The 23,521-nt window shown below is 28.1% G+C and overlaps 3 protein-coding genes across 3 annotated transcripts; all 3 read right to left on the minus strand.

The window, feature by feature from the left end:
- Positions 1-9,898: 9,898 nt before the first annotated feature.
- LOC107073308 (uncharacterized) lies at positions 9,899-10,669 on the minus strand. Its single transcript, XM_089171250.1, has 2 exons — positions 10,556-10,669; positions 9,899-10,498 (listed from the first exon to the last, which is right to left on the minus strand). The coding sequence occupies exons 1-2, from the start codon at positions 10,667-10,669 to the stop codon at positions 9,899-9,901; spliced, it is 714 nt and encodes a 237-aa protein (XP_089027376.1).
- Positions 10,670-10,738: 69 nt separating this feature from the next.
- Positions 10,739-12,217, minus strand: LOC107073306 (uncharacterized). Its single transcript, XM_089171252.1, has 3 exons — positions 11,570-12,217; positions 11,189-11,524; positions 10,739-11,083 (listed from the first exon to the last, which is right to left on the minus strand). The coding sequence occupies exons 1-3, from the start codon at positions 12,215-12,217 to the stop codon at positions 10,739-10,741; spliced, it is 1,329 nt and encodes a 442-aa protein (XP_089027378.1).
- A 27-nt stretch (positions 12,218-12,244) lies between these two features.
- On the minus strand, positions 12,245-13,970 carry LOC107073305 (uncharacterized). Its single transcript, XM_089171254.1, has 3 exons — positions 13,407-13,970; positions 12,710-13,352; positions 12,245-12,660 (listed from the first exon to the last, which is right to left on the minus strand). Exons 1-3 carry the CDS (start codon positions 13,968-13,970, stop codon positions 12,245-12,247), a joined length of 1,623 nt encoding a protein of 540 aa, XP_089027380.1.
- Between the last annotated feature and the right edge of the window lie 9,551 nt (positions 13,971-23,521).

Consider the following 23,521-nt stretch of genomic DNA (forward strand, 5'->3'; position numbering starts at 1 on the left):
TTTTACTTAATTTATAGATTATTTGCAAGAAGAAGAAAAAGAGCTCGGATAAAAGTTTATGTGAATTAATGGCTTATATAAGATCTTAACATGTAAATTAAATCTGGTATTTAAAAATCAGTTAATATCTGATAAACAGAGCGTTAATTAACTTTATACACCAAAATACCTTTTTTTATAAATAGCCTTATCATCTTTCTATACAGTGTCGCGTTGCGACTCAAGAAGAAAACTGAAGAGGACCCCTTAAATAAAGATCTGATTATAGGGCAAATTTGCTTGTATTTAAGCTTTTGGATTGATCTATCATTGTTTACATCGATCTTTGATGAAAGATAAATGAATAGACAAAAAAAATAAATTAGCTATAACAAAACATAGTGTAAACAATTGGTCTGGTGAAATCTCATTAAAATATAGTGAAAATATGCTTGACTTTGCCCCTGCCCAAAACTCCTAAAAACTTTTTAGTTTTGTATAATTTAAAGAAGTTATTAAATTTTCTCTTAACTGGAAAGCAGCGGGTTGTGATGGAGTCTATAATTTCTTTCTCGAGAAAATATCAATTTTACACAAATCTTTGCATGAAGCAATAGAAAATATATGTTTATCTGGTTCAGGACAGGAAGGATGGTTTTATAAAAGCGTAACATACTTAATACACAAAGGTAGTCTGTAAAAGGTAATGTCTTAGGCCTATAACATGCATGTACAATCTCTATAAATTAACTATAAAATGTGTTACACAGGTTATATAATTTGAGATGAAAAGCAGAGAATTACTTGCAGAAAATCGATTAGAAACTTTTAACATGTGTAAGTAATTATAAATCAAGCAATTAATAAAGAATGCGACAGTAGACTTAAGGAAGCATGGATAGATTTAAAGAAAGCTTTTGACTTTTTAGACAAGCAGTGCGCAACCTTTTTAGATCCATGGCCCTTTTAAACTAAAATTTTTCTGGCGACCCCTTCATAAATAGTTACTTAAAAATCCTGAAATTTTGTAAGTTCCTGTAGCATAAAATCAAAAGTTTTTCACAAAAAAATTCTTTTAAAGCTTTAATTCAATAATTTATTAATGAAGCAAAAGTTTAGGCTATTTTGTTTTAGCTCTAAGGACTTTAGAAGAGGGATTTAGGACCCATGAGAATTGCTTCAAACTCTTACATTCCTCACTTATGTCTCTTTTTCTCCTGTGCCTTAAGGAAACACACTTTAATGTTTTTTCAGCATTATAGACTGATGTAGGCTTCAATGTAGATAGACAGATTAATTCTCTTTCTATACATATCATGGTACTTAGTTATCACACTATCCAATGTTAATATATAAGGTACTATCACTGACTTGGATCAATGTATTAGACTCAGCTTATTTGTTAGAACATAATACTTTCGTAGTTTCTCAGTCTCTACTTGGTGTAGATTTTCCAGCGAAGTTATTCCTGTTTCAATTATTAAAATTTCTTTTAATAATTTTTTGATAGTTACTAAGTCTGGTCTATCGTGTTTAATCTAAATGTCTGTTTTAATAGTAGTATCGACGCGTATTTCTACATACTTATTTGACACTATTTTCTAAACTGTGTGACTTTTTAGTTTCTTTGTGCTTTTGATGTTGTATTTATTGAACAGCAATAAGCGAATACATTTGACAACCTCATTATGTTGTTTTGCATATAAAGTTCTAATAAACATATTTAATTCAAGTTATCATGCTTAGATCATTAAAGAATTATTTTAATGTAAAAGTATTAATATATCTTGTGTGCATTCAAAACATTATGAGATCGCTAAAAACAACAAAAAAAAAGATTTAAGGTCACAGCGAACTTGGGGATGTCATAATTTTGATACGTTAATTGTTCTTCTTCTTATCTACCCTTAAAAGATTTTATTTATAAGGATTTTTCAAAAATAATGACTAAATAAAAGTTTTCTCCTAAATGAAGATAAAAAGGGTGTGGTGAATTTTGGGTAGCGCAGGAAAATATGATGGCGTGGCATGTCATGTTGAGGGAAAATAAAAAAAGAACTTCTAATTGATCAATTCAATTATATAAAAATCTGACAATTAAATAAATTCATTTAAATCTTTTAGCAAATGAAAAAATAGAAATTGAGAAGCAATCTTTTTTATTTTAACTCGGAATGTAAATTCTCCCAGATAATCATTAAGATACCTATAATCACCTAATCCTTTATTTCTTAAAGTACGCTTTAATCTAAACCAAAGGGATCCAAATGATTGGGTGTGAGCTCTTGTAACTGGATCAACAAAGTTCTGGCTATAATTTACAGAATAGTGTTGATAATCAGTGCTAGATGCAAACAGAGACATGTAAGAACTCCAACAGTCACTATGAAATATAGAATCTTTAATTATACAATCCCTAATTAAACTTTCTAGCACCGATCTGCTCCTGTTATTGATCAGTCTAAGACAAAAGTTGTCCGTGGCACGTTCTATGCACCCAAATAACTATTGGAGAATAAGCGATCCGACCTCTATTGTATTTTCGTATACTTATATGAAAGTTTCATTAATTTTAACTACTTCATTGGCACCAATTTGATCAAAACGCTTATCACAATACCTTGTACTAGATTTTCTTAACACCCCTAAAAACGAAACAACTTTTGGTTTCGAATAAAACCCCGTTCTATAGACATCTTTGGAATGCTCATCTTTAACAAATAAGACCACCAACTGCAAAAGCTCATAAAATGTGTTAATGATATTTAAAAAATCTATAATTTTTACCCTAATAAATAATTTCATGAAAAGATCTTAACAGCGACACAATGAAAAACGCATGTCAAAAAAATACGTTCCCTACATTATTGATTTAGTGAAAGAACATTCTTGCGTTTAAAAAACTTCCTTATCAGCATTTTTTTTGCTCTATTTACATTCATTTTTACCTTACATATTTCACAGTAAAATGAATTATTTAACTAGCATAGCTGTCACGTTTAAAACGGGAATAGTGAAAATTTGGCTCCTTTCTTTCAATTTTTTTTCAAATTCATAATGTATGAGACTTTCTCTTTCTCTTATTTTAACACATCATAACTCATATCTGAAGTTTTAAAAAATTAATTAAACTTAAATATAGTAGCAAACTTGAACATAGTACTCAAAAAAATTCTTTAAAAAAATATTTAAAACCAAAATTAGATAATCAAAGTCCTTTAGTCAATAATATTCACTTTATTGTTTTAAATAAATTTTTTCTTTTTTTTAAGAAGATGTTAAAAAATTATTTTAAAATCTTTTTATTAAAAAGATGATGATTATTAACATGATTTGTTCTAGAACATTATAGAAGAAGAAATAATAAAAATAAAATATTTTTAAATGTGGTTGTAATACCATAGTGTATTAATTTATTTTTGATACAAGATTACATAGTTGAGATTCAAAATAGAATAATATCAAGAAAGTTATATTAATTCAGAATTTTAACTTAAGGGTTCATTTTGGTTTATCATTTTGAAAAAAATAATTTTTTTTTTGCATTTTTCGAAAGTAGACATGTGTAGAATTATCATACAAAAATTTTAGAACGATCCGAGCAGTCTAAGTATATTATTTTGCGACCCAAACACATAGAGATATTACAGATAGAGGAGACAAACCATCTGCGATGGTGTAAGTGGAAATGTCTCTGCATGAATATAGCAGCAAAAAACAAAAGTTTGATATTGACCTGACAAAAACAGAATTACTTGAAAGATGTTTAGGTGGCCATACATTTAAAATAATAATGAGTGCTTCAACAAATGCGTTTGGGTTATGGTGCCTAAACACCTATTTAATGGTAAAAAAATTGTGGAAATAGCTTTTAAATTGGCAGCTTGTATATTCAACGAAGGTTTTGATCCAATACTGAAAATAATGCACGTTTTGGTGATAAAACTTGGCCCTATCGCAGTCAATTACGCTAGTAACCGCGGCAAAACGCGCGTGCGCTCAGCCAATTGTTTGAGCGGAGAAGCTTTGATAGAGGCCAGGACACAACGAAAAAAGGCTAAAGTGGAAGAAAATGAGTATTTTGAAGAAGCAGAAGGCATACTGTATGATGCAGGCATCGCAGAATAAGGTAAAGTCAGACTTTTTAAAAATTTGTTAAAAGAAACTTTAAACGCGTTTTTCTCGAAACAACGTTTTTTCGGTTGGCGGGCATGATATCTCCGAAACTACTCAACCGATCCTTCTGAAATTTTACCCACATACTCTACACATGAATGGCTATTTTGCATGCTACAACCAAGTAAAAATATTAATTGTTACTATTTTTTTTTTACAAAAAACTGCGAAAAAATCAACGATTTTTTTTTTTCGAAAAATGGCTGTCATTTTGTTTTGTTTCATAAAAATTGATAGTTTTAGCATACCCGATAGCCATTGTCATACTAAATTTAAAACCGTTTAATTTTTTTGTTTTAGATCACCCGTTCTCAAATTTCGATGCCCGCCAACAGCATACCTTTTTTTGACGGGTTCACGTTTGTCAGCCATTTTGGATGTCAAAAAACGTTAAAAACAATAAAAAAAAATTTTTTTTCTTGTACTTCTAGAGTGTATTTATCATACCCAACAACTTTCATATGTATATGTATCCTACAAAGCCTAAAAAAAAATCGTGAAAATAGCCTTTTTTTCGGCGTAGAAACCAGAATGAACCCTTAAATGAAAACTTTCTACCTAAACATGACACAAATTAAACTTTTCACAACCCCCGTAAGTAATGTTTAACTCAATTCTTTTTTTTGTTTCCCACATGTGTAGAGAGAAATTCTTTAAAAGACTTTTGCGAATAGACTGTGGTTCTATCTCACTTAATTAATGTGATATTTATATTCATAAAAGCCCGATCTTATTGTATCTCCATGTGTCAAAAAATATTAAACCCATTAAATTATAAAATCGTTTCATTAGCCCTGCCTAAATCCATGTTGAACATCTAGATCTACAGTATACAGCATTAATAAGTCTGTTTTAAGACCGGAAAACTATCATCATTCCGGTGTAGTCGATTCTTATCTTTAATTTATTAAAACACACCCGCTTAAACTACAAACTCATAATGATAGGACTCACGTCTCCCATTTGTTTTAAGGATTACCTGCAGCTTCCAAAAAGACGTAATTCCAAAAAACCCTTTCACTACACTGAGAATTTTTCCATTCTCAAGAAATAATATATATGTCTTTTCTTAATGTTTTAAGCAGCCAGAGGCAGTCGAACTATCATCATTATCCTCTCGATCAGTAACTTACCAGCTGAGCTATGGTCACTTTTAATATTTTTATAGCACCCTTTCATTCTGAAATGAAATTTTGTCAACTTCGTCTATTTTGTTTTTTTTGCAATAAATTTTCTTTAATAACTATATTTGTAAAATGATCATTTTCGTAATTCTATTCATTACATTAATTATTGGCGCCTCATCTTTTTTTTAGGTAGTCTTTAAATTATAGGCTTATGAAATTTTATAAAACTCTTCAACGAACGAGGGAATAAAGTAATAACTTGCAGCGACGCAACAACAATGATAAGCGCATTGAATAATGACATTGTCGGGACGTAAATATTTCTAAAATATTTTACACGATGCAATCCATACCAAAGCAAGACAAACATTTTAATTATTTGAAAAAATTCTAATAGAATTTAAGAAAAATACATTTACTAACATGATAATACTTCATAGAATAAGAAGGGTTGCAATATTTTACATATCTGAAAAACTACTAATGAGCATAGCTTTGATAACTTATGATCATTTTTTTTATTTTCTATAAACTGTTGGACTCAAGTAATTTTCTTAATTATTAAGTTTATTTAGAATTCCATGTTGTAAACAACCAACATAATAACTTGATTTGATAAAAGTTTTTCCTAATCCAAAATGTTGACACCAATGGTTAAACATTAACATTTCTGGATTTGAAAATTAGACATGATAGTGTATCAAATATAAGATGGACTCTTTAACAAATAATAGAAATAATTGTTCACTTGTTTTAGACTGAGAAAAATAAATGAAGTAGTTCAGATTCAATGATTTTCTGACGTTAATAACAAGAATTAATTAATAATAATTTTTCAAAGATTGTTTTATAAAATCAGATAATACTTGATAAATTTATATTTTTAGTTGATTCTTTTTGTAAAAAACACTCTACAATTTTTTTTCTAACTTATCTATTTGTTATTTTCCATGATTAAAAATCGTTTTTTTATAAGATTGATTTCATGATCACATTCTAATATCATTATGTATCCTTGGATAATTGGATAGATAAATTATTTTTGAAAAAGTTTAGCTGGAGTTAGCGATTTATTAATATAGAGTTATTTGCTTTGTATTAAGTCTAATATCAAAGACAAATTTATTAAAACATCAGAAATATTAATTTAAAAATTTATAAAGTTTTGAGTTCTTATAACCATGTTCATATTACTGTGTCTTGTAGAAATAGATTGTACTTTTGAAAAGATTATGCAGGTTCAAATAAAAATCATATTAATTCGTACTTGCCAATAGAGGATTTAGAAAAATTTGTGATTTCATTTGCAGAAAGACATTTTGTGCCTAATACATCTTGTTTAAAAGAAAGCAATTTAATAATTCAAGAAGAGAGACTATAGTATCCCATACTATACAATGCACTTTGCTTACCTAAAGATTTAATCGGAGATAATAGTTTATTAAAATCAAGTCAGTTTGTTGAGTTTAAAAAAATTAATTCAAATAATTTAAACATTGTACAATGCAATGACAAGCAAGAAAGAGAGATTACAACACTTTGTAATGAACAAGTATCAATTAGTTGTACTAGTTCCAAAGACCAAGATAGTTTTGAGCATGAAAACATCCCTAAAGTATTTTCTTTGGTAAACCAATCCTTAAGTTTAATAGAAAAGCCAATATATGAATTGCAAACAATAGAACAAGCATTAACCAATTTTAATCTATCTAATCAAGAGAACTGGGGAATTCATAATTCTTCTGATTATTTTAGGACTCTCGAAGAAGATTTATTTTCCGAAATAAATTACAATGATCTTTTTCTTACTACAGAAACATTTAGTCCTGCTCAATATTTACCTGTCTTTTTCGATACAGATAGTTTAGAGACAACCATGGACAATTGTAGCATAGTTATTAAAAAATATGAAAACTTTATTGAACATCCGTTGTCTCTTTTTTCTCAAGATACTAGATCTAGAAAAAAACATTAGATAGCAGGGGCAGAAAAAGATATGTCATTTTCACACTATTCAAATATAACTTCAAAATCCATATGTAGAGTAGACTCTATCGATCAATCATACATGAAATTTATTAACAACAAAATCATAGAATTTTATAATTTTATTTCAAGTTTCGATATAAAAAAATCTTATCAGTTTGAGGAAAAAGAACAATACTTGTCAGAATTTACATTAACTAGAGTACTTCTAAATTGTAACCAAAAGTTATTGTCTACATTGTTAAGGAGAAATAATAGTTTAATTAATAGAAAGAATACATATTTGTACATCTCAGTTATCTTGAGAAAGGTTGTTGAAAGCATTCAGAAGGAATTTAGTACTAAGGCAAGCCCTTTTATGGAGATAATAAAGGAAGTAGATAGGATTAAATCTAAAAATAATGAATTTAAAGAATTAACTACTATTTATTGCATTTTAAAATTTAAATAGTATGAATTTTATGAAATTTTTATGGTTTATTTTCTTACAAGAGTAATGAACATGATGTTAGATACTGATATTGAAGATAAAGGCAATAGAATTTTTATTTGTTATAATTTAATATTTCTTATTTTGGATAAAAAGACTTCAAAAGTTAGAAGCAAGATCACTAATAAATCAATGAAGAATACATATTACGGTATATGTTTTATTTCAAACTACTTAATATGTAAAGATAAGAAAAGAAGAATGAATGAAATCTTAAGAGGGGACCCTAAAAAAATTTATGATACTTTGATATTAAAAAAGAATTTTCTGAAGCATATCTTTTATTCATTAGAAATTATTTTTATAAATAAACTTTTGGATGATTTTGAAATAAAAGATGTTGAGACTAGAAAAAATTGTAAAAACATTTCAAAGGATAACATTTCTAAATATTTTAACAGGTTTAGAGATATTAACAAGTTTAAATTGATAGAGGTATCAGAAGCTCTTTATTCCTATATAATCAAAAAAGACTTATCAATACTAGACAATTTAATAACTAAAGAATAATAAAATTTGATTAACTTTATTTTAATAATCGTCTAAAACAAGGTTTAAAGAAACTTGGTTTGGCTCTTAAAAAGTTAATTCAATAGATTTATCTTTAACACGTAAGAACTGGACACTTTCAAGCTGTTTTTTTTAGCAATATACATAAAAACTATTTAATTCAAGAATTTATCACTCTAGGGCAAGAGGTTTCAACCTTTTTTTGATAGAATTTTTTCGCGGCCCCCTTTTTTGAAAATTTTTTAGCTTAAGAATAAATTATCTTTGCATTAACTTAATTTTGTTCATCAAAATTAAATTTTAGAAACGATAACTATAAGGTTAAAAGAAATATCCTGTTCGATTCAATAGTGTTAAATTAATTTAAATTATAATTAAACTAGCATAGCTTTCCCGTTTAAAACGGGACTTGTTAAGATATGACTATATTAGATATAATTTGTCTTATTCTAGTTTAGTTTAAATTTGATGTATTCTGTCTTATTCTCTAAGAAAACTTACTGAAAATCCAAAGTTGACAAAAGGACATCAAATACTAACAAAATACACTTAAAAATGCTCAGAAAACATGTTTAAACGTAAAGCTTAACTTACTTAAACATACAAACCAATAATTCACGCTAAATTATTTTTGTCATTTTTTACTTTTTCAAATCTTAGGGGTAAAAAATTCAAAAATAAAAATTTTATTAATAAGAGTAGCAAAGCTATCCCGTTTGAAACGGGAATGGTGAAAATTTGAACCCTTTCTTTCAATCTGTTTTTCAAAATTCTGTATGTGCGTGGCTTTCTTGCTCTTTTTTCAAAATCATATCTCATATCTAAAGTTTTCACAAAATAATCAAACTTAAACATATTACCCATTAAATTGCTCTAAAAACCTATTTGAAACCAAAAATTCTATTATTAAAACCTTTCAATTACTAATATCTACTTGTTTGATATAAATTTTTTCGTTTTTCTTAGAAGGAAGGGTTACAAATTTTTTTGAAATCCTTTTATTAATATGATGACTAGCAAAGCTATCCCGTTTAAAACGGGACTTTTTGAGTACTGTTTCTTGTACATGTAATTGTTCTTGCCCAATTTTTTAACTAAGTCTTTTGTACTTTGAAGTACTAAAAAATCTAAAGTTATAGAAAAGAAATCAAAATTAAACTTAGTACACATAAATATGCTTAAAAAACACGTTTAAACATAAAAGTTAAAGCAACAAAATATTTAAAGCTATTATACATGCTTAACTGTTTTTGTCATTTTCTACTTTTTTAAATTTTTGGGAGTTAAAAATTAAAAAATAAAAATTTTATTAATAAGACTAGTTGTAGGTACCCGTTCTAGAAACGGTTTAAAAGGGTTCATTACATATTCATAAAATAATTTTTAGTGATTTTTTCCTCAAGAAAATTCATACATTTGTGCTCTAAAAAAAAACAATCTTTCTAATTTTTTTTATTCATGTCTTTTTCTGCAAAAGCTCCTTAAAGACAATATTCTTTGTCTTATATATACCATTAGAACCTAAATATATGCTAAGACTGTCTTCATGCCTTACCCTAGACAAAGCCACATACAATTGTCCATGTGTAAATAATGGCTCAGGTAAATACACACCAACCTTCTCAAATGACTATCCCTGAGCCTTATGAATAGTCATTGCATAAGAAAGTACAACAGAAAATTGTCGTCTTTTCAAAACGAATGGCAAGAGTGTATCGCTAGGTTGCATATCAATCCTTGGAATAACACCAATTTTGCCCTTTGCCTTTCCTGTTATGATCTCACTTACAATGAAATGCTCCTTTAGCTCCTTGACCCACAATCTAGTTCCGTTAAGCAGATCATTTTGTGGATCTAAGTTTCTTAACAACATCACAACTGATCCAACTTTAAGATTTAACTTATCAGGTGGCAATCCAGAAGGCTGTTGTTTATTCAAAAACTCTAGTGGGAAGCGCATAAACTCATTTGCATCTTTAGTCACAATTGAATTTGCACCCACATAATTTTTTGAATCACCTTCTACTAACTGTACCACCACTTCATTGATCTTGTTTGCATGATCATTTTTTGTGGTAAGTATAATTTTATCCAGAACAGAAGGATCACTTTGAGAAATTTTCGCTTGACCAAAGATTTTCCCAACTAAATCATGCTTCTCTATATACTTATCTGGAATAAAAACTTCATCATTTGCGTCATTTGAAGTTTCATTGCCAATTTCAAGCAACTATTTAGAAAATTCTGACTGGTTGTAAGCACGCATATTAACACTTAATCTTAATACTTTGCAATGCTTCCATAATCTAGAACTCAATAGTGAACTCTCTATAATATCCATAGGTGATCCTTTTAAGACTATGTTTGAAGTCTGTCTGAAATCACCACCCAGCAGGATCATCTTTCAACCAAAGATATCCGGATTGCTCATAAGCCTTTTGAGAACTTCATCAATTGCATCTAATGCAAATTAAGACATCATTGAAACTTCATCAATCAGAATCAATGATGCTTTGATAATTCTTTCTGACTTAGGAGTATTTCTTTGTAGTCTAGATATGCTAGACTCTGTTAGAGGAACTGGCAACTTCATTACACTATGCATTGTTCTTCCTTCTTGTAGTAAATCAGCAGAAATGCCAGTTGTTGCTAACTGTATTGTGCTTTTAAGATAAGAACAAAGCACATTATACAGGTATGTTTTACCTGTTCCAGCTGGACCATCAAGATAAAATAGACTGCCTTTCTTATCGATGTGTTCAATTATTAAATTAAACGCTTCATTCTGATCCGAATTCAAACTTCTAATCATTGTCTGTACATTTTCAGAATTTGAAATTGATTGCTCGACTTGCTCTCTGATATATACACATGGTTCTTGTAATCCTAAAGAATTCATACTTCAACCATGTGAGTTTACTATATCCTTAATGATAGATAATAATCTATCTTTTGCATTATCTATCTCTTTGAAATCCTCTATCATGTCTTCATAATATTTTTCGAAGAGTAATAGAGGACTGCTTAGCTGATTGAATGCACAGATATATCCAAACAAATGTCTTATGCTAACAGGTGGTTGAGTATTAGCTGCTTCTTCTAATACCCTATCCCACTCATTATCATTTATAAGTAGTCTTCTCTCCTCTACAGCCTCCTCAAATGAAGGATATACAACACCATTAAATGTTCTAAGATCTTCAAATGATGTTGCTCCTTTAACATTTAAGAGGAGAAGTCTCAAGAAAAATCTTTCCTTGTAAGAAGGGAGGAACAGCATACAGTCTTGTTATTATTTTACTGTATGCATTTCTCCTTTTTTCCATACTCCTTTGACATAAGTATAATGAAGAGGTATCTCACTGTAGAAGTAATCTCTTGCTGCTGGATCTTCCTCATTTAGCTTGAACCAAGCAAGAAGCTGAATTTGTTGCAAATCAGAATTTCTAACAGCTTCTTCTTCCCTACCTTCTTTAAATACCACCATCTGTTCTCTTGGAAGATGTACCGGAAGTCTATTGATCTTGTGAGACCTATCATGCATCTTATATTCCATCAGTCTCCACATAGCTTCAGGTGCAGAGACATATCTAGAATTAATGTATTGATCGATCTCATTATTGTCTGTAATTTGTATTTCTGCACAATCATATCCTTTGTAAATATATTTAAATATGTACTTGACTGATTTTATAGAAGTACAAACTTCGACATTAATATGGCAGTTAAACTTAGCAAGCAGGTACTTATTATAAGGCACAACATTTGCATTAGTACCATTGTACCCTTTGATATTACAGCTACCATTCTTGCTTCTTCTGTAAGATGGATAGCCATCCTTATTTATTTTTGTTTTCTCAGCAAACTCCTTTGGAAAGACTTTGTACAAATTCCATTTTCCATACATGGACTGGGTGATATTTGCTTCTCCACATGGTCTATGTATCATATGCTTAAGGACACGTTCGTGGAGAATCTAATCTGTTTTATCTGGAATTTCTGCTGAAACAAAGTTACCTATCTGCTTAATGCTGTTAATTTTACTCTTTAGGATAACTAAAATGTGAGCATAAGGTAGTCCACGTTTTTGGAACTCTATAGAATATATATGAGCTACCACCTCTCCAAATACTTTGCCAGATAGAATATCATCCATGACTACTTTCAACTTGAGATGGAAAACTTTAGCTACCAAATCTGGTCTATCAAAAGGAGTTTGTCCCTTAAATAAGTTCTCCTTTATCTCTTTCCAATTTGGATTGCAAGTCATAGTAATAAATAGATCTGGTTTCCCATATTTAGTCACAATAGCCATGGCATCGTGATATCTTTCCCTCATATTCCTAGGAGATCCTTGGAATGTAGATGGAAGTAATATGGGTCTTGATGTGTCTGTTGAATTATTATTGACATAGTCAACCAATCCTTTATAATAATCTACTCTTAGCTTTTTTTTGGTTCAACTTAATGAAGTTAAGATTGTTTGCCTCAACTTGCAAATAAGAGTCAACAGCTCCCTGTTGAAGTAATTTTCCTCCATGTAATAATGGATTAAAAACACCGCTTTTTATTTTGAGTTGAGCTATCTTGTATTGAAGAAGAGATATCGTGTTGAATTCACCGGTATATGATCTAAGAGCTAGATTCGGCTCCCATCCTGACTCTCCATGTGGAAAGAAGATAGCATATGTCATGGGATCCAGATGTGGACTTAGAATATTCAAACGTGTATAATTATATGCATCACTTCTATTGTATACCTTAATATCACGTTCAAATGGAGGTTCACCATTTGAATCAGTAAACACTATGGCAATTTCATTTGCTCTAGGATTGTTGTATCTTCTTTGGTCTCTTAATAAATTCTTTCTAAAGAACAATCCTAAATCTTTAACTTCATTGCCAGCACTAACTTGTTCATTGATTACCTCTCCCATATTCTTAAATGAATTTGAATAGGGATTTACTTCTCCTAAAAGAACATCTAAGTCTTTCATTAATGTCCTATCACACTTGAAATTAGATCCATTTTGTAACCTAATGTCTGTTGCTATTTCTGTGTCTAAGACGTAGAGTTGTGAGTACTTCTTAACATCACCTTCTCAGTTATTGTTTACATTGTAAACATTGTGGTATACTTGTCCATGGATTTTAAAGCAATATGGACCATTGCTTATTGTCTCAGTATCTGCTCCCATTGAAGCAAAAGATAATGTTGAATTGTATGATCTGATAGTCTTAAAGTTCTTGCTAAGATCATTCTCCCCAGCCATAAGACTCTGCAGCATTTCTGGATACTTCTTGGTCCTTTGCAGCTTTACTTTGCCAAAATGACAACAACTTTTAAAGAGACCCTCTCTATTAGCTTCATCAGGAAAGTGTAATGCTCCACAGAATTTACACTTACTATCTAACACTCCACAATAATGTTCTTCAACATTCTGTACATTCTCAAGTCTTGGTAGAGTCCTAGACACAGAATTCAGATTTTCATCATCACAAACGAAACTAAATATGCTGTTAATCCTAATTTTTTCGTCACCATTGTTTTTGTGGTTTTTTAAAGCAGTTTTAAAAGTAACACTATTGTTAAACAGATTAACAATGTTATCTGTATTATTGTTATTCTCGTGAGAGATACTATTGCATGTGTTACTTTTGAGTTCACATAAATCTTTATTTTGCTGACTTGATGTAAACATAATGGGGTCAAAATTTTTTTCTTTGAAAGCTTTTTTTAAAATTTTTTTTTGTGAAGAAATTAATCAAATTTGTATAATATTCTAAAATTATCAAAAAGACTTCAAATTAGACCCAAATATACAGAGAAATTGTCAAAATACATAATTAAATACAAAAATGCTGATAGATGATGTTTTTAAGACATGAAAATTACTTTACATTTCTTAAAACTTTTTTACTGTTTTATCAGAAATAGGGGTTAGAAAATTAAAGAAACATTCTTTTATATATATGATGATGACCAGCAAAGCTATCCCGATTTAAACGGGACTAATTGAAGTATTATTCCACAGTCTAATGCCGTCTTCTTTTTTAACTTTTATGTTTTCTCTTTCTGACTCTGAGTAACAAACACTTAGTAAACTTCCGAAGTCGCTCAAACGGCATTTAATTCCAACATAGTACCCATTAAAAAGCTTAAACCCCTTAACTAAACAGAAAAATTGAATCAATAAAACGTTTAAAGCAATAATTATAACTTAATTCGTTTAACCATTTTCAACTTTTTTTCAAATTCTGAGGGGCTAAAAATTCAAAAATAAAAATTTTATTAATAAGACTAGCAGAGCTATCCCGTTTGAAACGGGTCCTGTTAAGATATGACTACATAAGATTTAGCCTGACTTATAAGTTTTGTGTACTATGTTCTTATTTTTAAAGAAAAACTTGCTGAAATACAAAGTTACAAAAAAGACATCAAATACAGACAAAATACACATAAAAATGGTCAAAAAAATGTTTAAACATAAAATTTGAAACAACAAAAACGTTTAAAGCGATTATACACGCTTAATAAATTTTGTCATTTTCTACTTTCTTCAAATCTTAGGGGTTAAAAATTCAAAAATAAAAATTTTATTAATAAGACTAGCAGAGCTATCCCGTTTCAAACGGGACTTTTTAAAGTAATGAATTATTTAACACCTCAAAAAATAAATTACAATTATTGTACACCAATATATCTTTCTACTTTTTAAGATTTTTATATTTAGCTTAATAGTAGTAAAATTTGTAAAATTTCAAAAAATAGGGGCTAAAAAAATAAATATTTTCTAAAATTTAAACTTTTTATATATATTGATGACTAGCAGAGCTACCCATTTTAAGAATGGGGTTGAAAATGAGTTACGATGTCGATACACTCTAGAAAAATTATTTAGATCTTCTTGCTACTTTTTTTTTAACAATTTGGCGTGTTAAAATGTTTATCTTTTCGCTTATTGCAGTAACATTTCGAAAAATAGGGGTTAAAAAAATAAATAAAAATGAAAATTCAAACCTTTTATACATATTGATGCCCCTAAAATAAAATAACTTTTATTGCAGACAAAACAAGAAAAAGATCGAGAAAAACACAGCAAGAAAAGGGTAGATTACATCTCAGCATACTTGGAAAGCTTAGCTTATAGAAAACTGAATGCTCCTTAATAATTTTTTTACTCTAAATCATTTAATAGCTTCAAGTTAAAAAAAAAAACATACTTTTTGTGCTATTTAAAATCAAATGGTTGCTCATTAAAAGAAACTTATCGCGAACCTCAACAAAATTTTCGAGGACCCATTTTTGTCCGCAGCCCCAGATTTGTGAACCCTGTTGTAAACAACCAATGATTACGACAATCTTTAATAGCACATTGTTAATGAACTCTCAGTTTGCTTGGGGCGAAAAACGTGATTCCTTAATACTCACGTGTTCGAGTCTAAGTCTATGCACAGTTTTGTCTTTTAAGTCTGACTGTCTTTACTCCTGAAATGATGTTTAAATGGGCTCTCTTGACGGGCAACATGAAATAAATAGCTGTTGTAAGATATTCTTATTTGTATTTGTATTTTATAAAATACCCTCAACTAGCATATCTTATTAATAGTAAAACAAATTAATTTTTTAGCCGTATATAACTTGTTTTAAATAAATAAAATAACATAGAGAAATATGTGTGACATAATCTCGGGGGATGCGACCTGACTCAAGGAATGTCTCGACTATGTTCAACCTGGCGTCGACCGTCCTCCCGATAAGTTCTCTTTTAAAAACATGTTTTTTATAGAAAGACATTTATTTTAATTATTATTTTCTTGGGTTAAAATTTCTAGAAAATTTTATTCTCTCTAGAAATTTCTTAAACAAAAATAATTTTAGAAATGTAGTATCAAGTTATATGTAACTGTTACTTTATTTGTTGAGTTTTATAAACTCTTATATTTTTTATTTTAAAAAATGATTTATTTTTTTGTTGTATTTTATGAATTATATAAATCACATTAAAAATATCACCTAATATGGGAAAATTAATAAAAAAAATTTATTATTTAAACGGTCTAGTTAATTTATCCATGCTTCAGTTTCTCAACTTGTCAGGAGTGTTTTCTGCTTTTTCAAAACAAGATAACGCTTCTACAAAATCATCTTTAGAATACGAAATAGCTGATTATTTAAATTATCTGGATGATTTTATGATATTTCTTCTTACACACCAATAAATGTTGTTGATCACGAAATATTTGAAAGTATCGGTGTAGCCCCAGATTATGAAAAGAAAAATGCTGAATTTTTGAACGATTATATATATGATAATAAACATCAAGAAGAAAAAAGAATAATTTTTGAGCATGCATATAATGACAGCGATCAGACATACAGTGCACCCTCAAACAACTTATGTGGTGGTCTAAGGTCCAGAAGTATTAATAAGAGTATTAATATTTCATCTCAATCAGATTATAACGATCAAAGAAGAGTTTTTGAGATAGGAAATAGTGAAAATACTGTTTTTACGTCTATTTCAACAAATGGATCTTATAATTTTGGTTACGATTTACAAAATAATACCTGCTTTAACCGAACAAATTCAAAGCCATCAGATACAGTTCAAGACGGTGAAATGACTTCGGTCGAAGACACTTCTTTTGCATATGCAAATCAATCTATACTTAGTTCATTTCCTCAACAAAATCTTGTACAAAACAATAATAATCAAGTACAATATCATGTAAATAATCCCTTTAATCTTAATGTTAATGAAAACGAAATATCTCATGATCTAATATCTACTTTAAATAGTAAAGTAATACATTCTAAAGAACTAAACGATAAAATTTTAAGAAAATATGCGAACATACTGAAAAAATCGAAAGATTTTTAGAGATAAATAAAGTCGAAGTAGATGATTTTAAGAATTTCGGTCCATCTTCATTTTATTTAAAGAGGTATTTTGATGTGACTCATGTATCCTTTGAACTTAATTTACGACATGAAATATTTCTCGAACAAAGAATACAGAATTTTTATTACATTATGACCACTTTTGATATTCTAGAATCACATCATTTCGATCCTTCTCCTGCTTCTCAGTCTTTTTTTGTATGAAGTTTTTGATAACGATGATCAAAAAGTTTCAAAAAAAGCTAAAAAGAGTAACTAAAATAATATCATGTAAGAATATTTATTTGTTTCTTAATAAAATTATCAGAGAATTGGTTTCGAATACATTTTTAGAAATGATCTCACGTGAATATTATATTAAGAAAATTATGAAGGAGATAGAACTGATCAAATATAAAAGTAATGAATTTACAGAACTGTATACACTCTACAGTCGATTGAAGTTTAAAAAGTACGATCATTCGAATCTTTTATTTATTTATTTTTCAGTGAAAACATTAAATATCATGTTAAATGGTGATTTTATACATAAGGAGGATAGAATTTTTATTTGTTATAATTTTATTTTTCTTATTGTAAGAAATAAGAGATGTAAACTGAGGAGTCATAATATGACAGATAAAAGGATGGCAAATGATTATGTAAGTATGTGTGTACTGTCTAATGATATTATGTTTGATTCTACAAAAGAAATTCTAGTAAGAATAAAATTGTGATAACCTTGACATTGAAAGTTATCTACTCGATAATTTAGCTCTTTTAAAACATATTTTAGTTTGTCTAGAAATTATTTTCGTAAACAAAATTTTAGATGATTTTGAGGTTGTGGATACAACCATTAGAGAAAAATGTTTTAATCTTACAAAAAAATATGATCAGAAAGGTTTTTAGGATAACTAAAAGGAAAACCCCTTATTGTGGTTAGAAGCATGTCTATGCTTACGTAATTAAATTTTTAACAAAGAGTTATTTGAGCTAAAAAGTTATAAAAAAATTTATTTTTTATTAGTTCTAAACTATGTTCAGCGAAAATTGAATTCAAATTTTTATTAAAAACTTTTTGTTTCTTCTAAACCTATATTCAATGAAAAATTATCTTGTTGTCTGCGACCTTAGATTCATTCTGAAAAACTGTAAAATTTCGAAGTCTCAAATTTTATTTTAAAATACTTAACTTTATCTCTATTTAATTTTAAAATGGATTCAGAGAATTTTTGTAGCCTTTTTTTCTAATCAGGTCAAAATAATATTTACTCTTTACTTGTTAAATTTTTCATGCAAGAATTTGTTGACAGATAAGATACATATAAGTATGTATGGTATGCCACCACATTTTTTAAATAATATTTCCCCTCTTTTTATTCCATTTTCCTTTCCAAAACTATATAAAGATTATAATTTTAAAGGGGAGATATTTGATATGATTTGTGAAATAAATTATTTGTTGAGAACATTGTTGAGTTCTTTTTAAAATGTGGCCGCATCCCAAGGAAATACGATAGTATGCTACACGTCATTCAACTTTATCGTAACATCATACGAATTCCTGTAATAACTTTAAAATTGATAGAAAAGTTAACAGTAATTTTAAAAGAAAACAAGAGTTGATCTTAGAACATTTTAAAAAACACTACAGAACCTTATTTGTTCTAAATTCATAACCATGGAAGTCATTTGGCACCCATTTATCAATTTATCCGGCATAAAAATAGTTTTTAACTACTATTTTTTATAACTGTACTATATACAATTTTATGAAAACCTTTGTAAGGCTTGGACTCTTCCAAGCTGTCATTTGTATAAAAACTATTTATTTTAGAATACTTCATTCTCGGATATATAAAAATAATATATTTAACACTTCCTTTACCCAGATATAGAGGACAGGTAGAGCTACACTAAAGGCACAAGGATATCCTCCTTGTGACAACCTTTGTTGAAATTTGTAATCTCTTTACCCGTAAATTTTTATTCTCCAATTATATATGTACTTTTAATTTTACTTTTTGAGGGACACATTTAAAAAATTCATGTGTTTGTATTTACATTTATTACCTATCGTTTAAAATGTTGATTACTTAACCTTTTACAAATAAATGACTTACGTTACATCTTTTTTCTAAAATTTATCATCAGAATATCTTAAATATTCAACAAGTAAAAAATACTGTTTTATACCTCTAAAAGATCTCAAATAGTTTCTAATTGTTAATACAAAAATATAATTCTGTTTGTAAAAGAATTAATTACAATTTTAATTAAAGTATTGATTCCTTGTCTTTTTAAAATGATTAAAAATGAATATTTTAATATTTTTAACATAAAAGGAAACTTTTGTAAACATTGTGTTGTTGATTTACATAGAAAGAAGTATATTAACCAAATTATTTTAACTTAGATGCTGAGAATATTTTTTTAAGCTAAAAAAAGTTTGGAACCTTTATTGTCATTGGGAAAAAATTATAGTTTGGAATAATAAATGTTGCGCGCCAATAGCGCAATCAGGAAAAAAATAAGGGTAAAAAAATTAAACTTTGGCCAGCAACTGCTTAAAAAATCGTAAAATTTCGTTTAATTTCTTGGCAGACATACTATCTTAATCGAGTCGATAATTTTATTTAGATTAACGTATTAAATTCTTGTATTTGGTCTTAATTTTTTCCTAATAAAAATAGGGTTGCGCTCTTGGCGTGGTTGCGTGCAACATTAAATACCTAGTTTATCTTTTATATAGGGCTTATAGAAATATATGTAAGATTAAGACAAAGAGCATCACATAAAATATAATAATTTTTTAATGTAATTATTTTGTTTTTCGATAACGTTTTATTATTGCTTGTATCTAAAAACTCAGATTCATCTTTTTCCGAATCTAATGTTTAGATGTCTATTTATTTTTAGCAGCATATTTATTCTAAAAAATACGGGTTCATAATATTAAACTTGATTAGAGTAGACAAAATAGAATTATTGTTATGTCTTAACTGCCTAATTAAATCCTCTTCTCTAAGAGACAACTAATTATATTAATTAATTCTCCGAAATATCACTTTTCTCAAATAGATAATTTAGCAAATACAGTCTGAATTACACTAAATAAAATGTGACGTCATGTCAAGACAATAAAGTTTTAACTATGTGCTATGTTTGAAATTATATTTATAATTGTGTGGTGTTGGATGAGAATCATCCAGTTAAGAGTATAAGAGGTTAGAACAAATGAAGATTTAAGTTTCATATTTTGTTTTACATAATACGGCATAATATATAATAAAATACGGCATAAAATACATAATTTAATAAAATACGGCAAAATATATAAACAAAATGAAATAAATAAATATGTCTTTTAATAATAAAAATCTTCCAAACAGACCTAAGCGGACTACGAGAGCTACCTTTCCCAGCATGTGGTATTAACCACATTTCTAAAATTATTTTGTTTAAGAAATTTCTAGAAGAATAAAATTTTTTAGAAATTTTTAAATATAAATTAATTTTAGCCCCAAGAAAGAAAGTTGCTTGAATAAATGTCTTTTACTTAAAAACATATTTTTAAAAAAGAACATATCGGGAGGACAGTCGACGTCAAGGTCAACGTGGTTGAATCGTTCCTTGAGTCTAGTCACATTCCCCGAGATTATGTCAAATTTTTATTTGAATGTAGAACCTTGCTATACACTATCTATTTATAATTTTGAAAAATTATTATTAGATTAGATCAATCATTTATAAAAATTATAATCCGGTTAAGGTCAAATTTATTGTACAAATTTAATATTTAAATAAACTTACAGCAGATTCTGTAAATTAAAAATCAATTTATTTAGATTTTACATTTTAATTATGATATAAATAATATTCAAATTATTTTTTAGGAACTTTAAAAATATTTAAATAGACTATAATTCTATCTGTTTTAAAGATTTAAATCACGGAAACATAATAAATCATTTAGTTCTCCAAAAATTAATGATATTTTTATAAATCAACTATTTATTAAATAACCTTAATTACATAATTTCAAGAATTTATAACGAAAATAACGTATTGATAGAAAATATCATAGCGTAAAATAATATCACTTTTGCATATTGATAAAGAAAGAGAAAATGTTTAAATTTGTTTGTGATTAGATGGGTATGTTTGTATTCTTTTACCTAATAAAATTACGTTGTAGCTTTGAACAAAATGAAAGTTTAAAATTTGAAGGAGAAGCAGAAAAATATATTTCTACACATTTAATGAATGTCAATTACAATGATTCATATGCTTCGTTAAGTGCCCCTGAAATTTGGAAAGAACCTGAAAAAAATGTAGAATCACCTGGTCCAATTTATTTAAGTAATCAAAAATCTAATGAAGGCAATCTCAATGATATTGAAGAGACATCTGCTTGCTGTTTTAATATTTTACAGAATATTGAAGTAGATGAAATGGGATATCAAATCGATTCTCAACCCGAAATAACCCTTTGTTTTGAGGATCAAAAGTCAGATTTACAACATAAGACGGAAAATTTCAATTCTGAAAGCATAATTAAGGAAGACGATAATGGTTTAGTCTCTTTAACATCAGAAAATCAAATGACTGACTTTATGGGATTTGATACACAATCAAATGTAGCACAAAATACATCTGATCAACTGCCAAGCTCTGAACTCTCAGTAAATTTAGGAGCAACAACTCTTGAGAATAGCTTTTCTCAATCTTCTACTCGTTCTCGATCAGAACATGATTTTATTTTTGAATTAGAAGATGCTACGAAAAAAATCTTCAAAATAATTTCGGTAGTATTCATGAGAAAGATGATAAAAGAGAGTCTACAAATCTTTATGCTGTAATTTCCCTAAAGAAAACCCATCACTGCAGAGAAAACTTAGATAGACCTGTAACATACTGTTCTAAAATAATTAGTATTAATTGGCAAAACAGAGATTCTCTTGCTTATGAAATGATACGAAGATACCTTAAAAAGCTAAATAAATACCTAGATCTGGATTACATAAGAAAAAAATGGTAATCAATAATTCGGTAGTTTCTTATTATCTATGTTGTAAGATATTCTTATATATATATTTTATTAAATACCCTCAACTAGCATATCATAACAATCTAAATAAGCTTTGTAGTCCTTTGCACGAGAATAGAAAAGAAATTAAGTCATGCACTGCACTGGTTGAAGAAAAAAATTTTTGAATTTCATAAAGTTGTTCTCAATCTAGTGGTAACAAATTCATATGATTTTGAATATACGGATATCACTTATTTAGGTACTCAATTGCATCAATTTCTTTTTACATCTTGTTCTGAAGAGTTTGGAAACTATTTAAAGAGAAATAATATTTTTATACGTAATAGAAATATTTATTTATTTCTATTAGTTAACATACAAAAGATTTTAGAATTTGTTCCAAATAGGATATTATGTAATAGATATTATATTGTAGAGATAATGAAGGAGATAGAGGACATAAATTCTAAGAATAATGAATTTACAAAATTAAATACAATATACAGTCTATTAAATTTCAGAAATTTGAGAATAAAATAATTCTTATTGTCTATTTCCTTGTTAAGGTAATGAACTTGATGTTTTTTGCTAATACAGAAGACAAGGAGAATAAAATTTATATTTGTTATAACTTTATTTTTCTTATTCTTGAAGATCATAGCACTCAGATTAGAAGTCTCATACCAGATGAATCAATGACAAATACTTATGTAAGCATGTGTGTAATGGTAAATGATTTGATATGGAAAGAAAAAAGAATAAGAATCTATGAAATAGTTTCAAAGGAACCTTTAAATCTTTACAATGCATTACTTTCAAGTAAGAATCTTCTCAATCATATTTTTTTTACGTTAGAAATTATTTTTATAAATAAAATCTTAGATGATCATGAAGAAGATAATGTTAAGATAAGATATGAATCTAGAGATCTATTAGTGAGGCAGATTAAGAAGTACTTCTATAAGTCTGAAGGAATTAACAAGAGCAGATTAATGAAAGCATGTTTAGCTCTGCATAATTATATCATAAAAAAAGATTGTTCGTTATTGAATAAACTTAATTTATTAGATAAGATTGTTTTTATCAATTTAATGTAAAAGTTATGTTTGTAGCATACTTAAGAAAGTGGAATAGCATATAGGTTATGCTGATGTGTAAAATTTAGTAAATTTTATGTACTTAAGTTGGTGATTATCTACGTACATATAATTTACTAGCAATGAAGTTTTCTCCTATGATTTATACAAAGCAGAGATTTCAAGTCTTTAGGTTCAAAAATTTCTATTTTAGAATTAAGATTTTTTATTCCGAATTTATTTTAGTTTATCACGATC

This window comes from Polistes dominula, unplaced genomic scaffold (assembly GCF_049000335.1).
Source record: "Polistes dominula isolate Pdom_NZ unplaced genomic scaffold, Pdom_raw_medaka contig_241, whole genome shotgun sequence".
Lineage (NCBI taxonomy): Eukaryota > Metazoa > Arthropoda > Insecta > Hymenoptera > Vespidae > Polistes > Polistes dominula.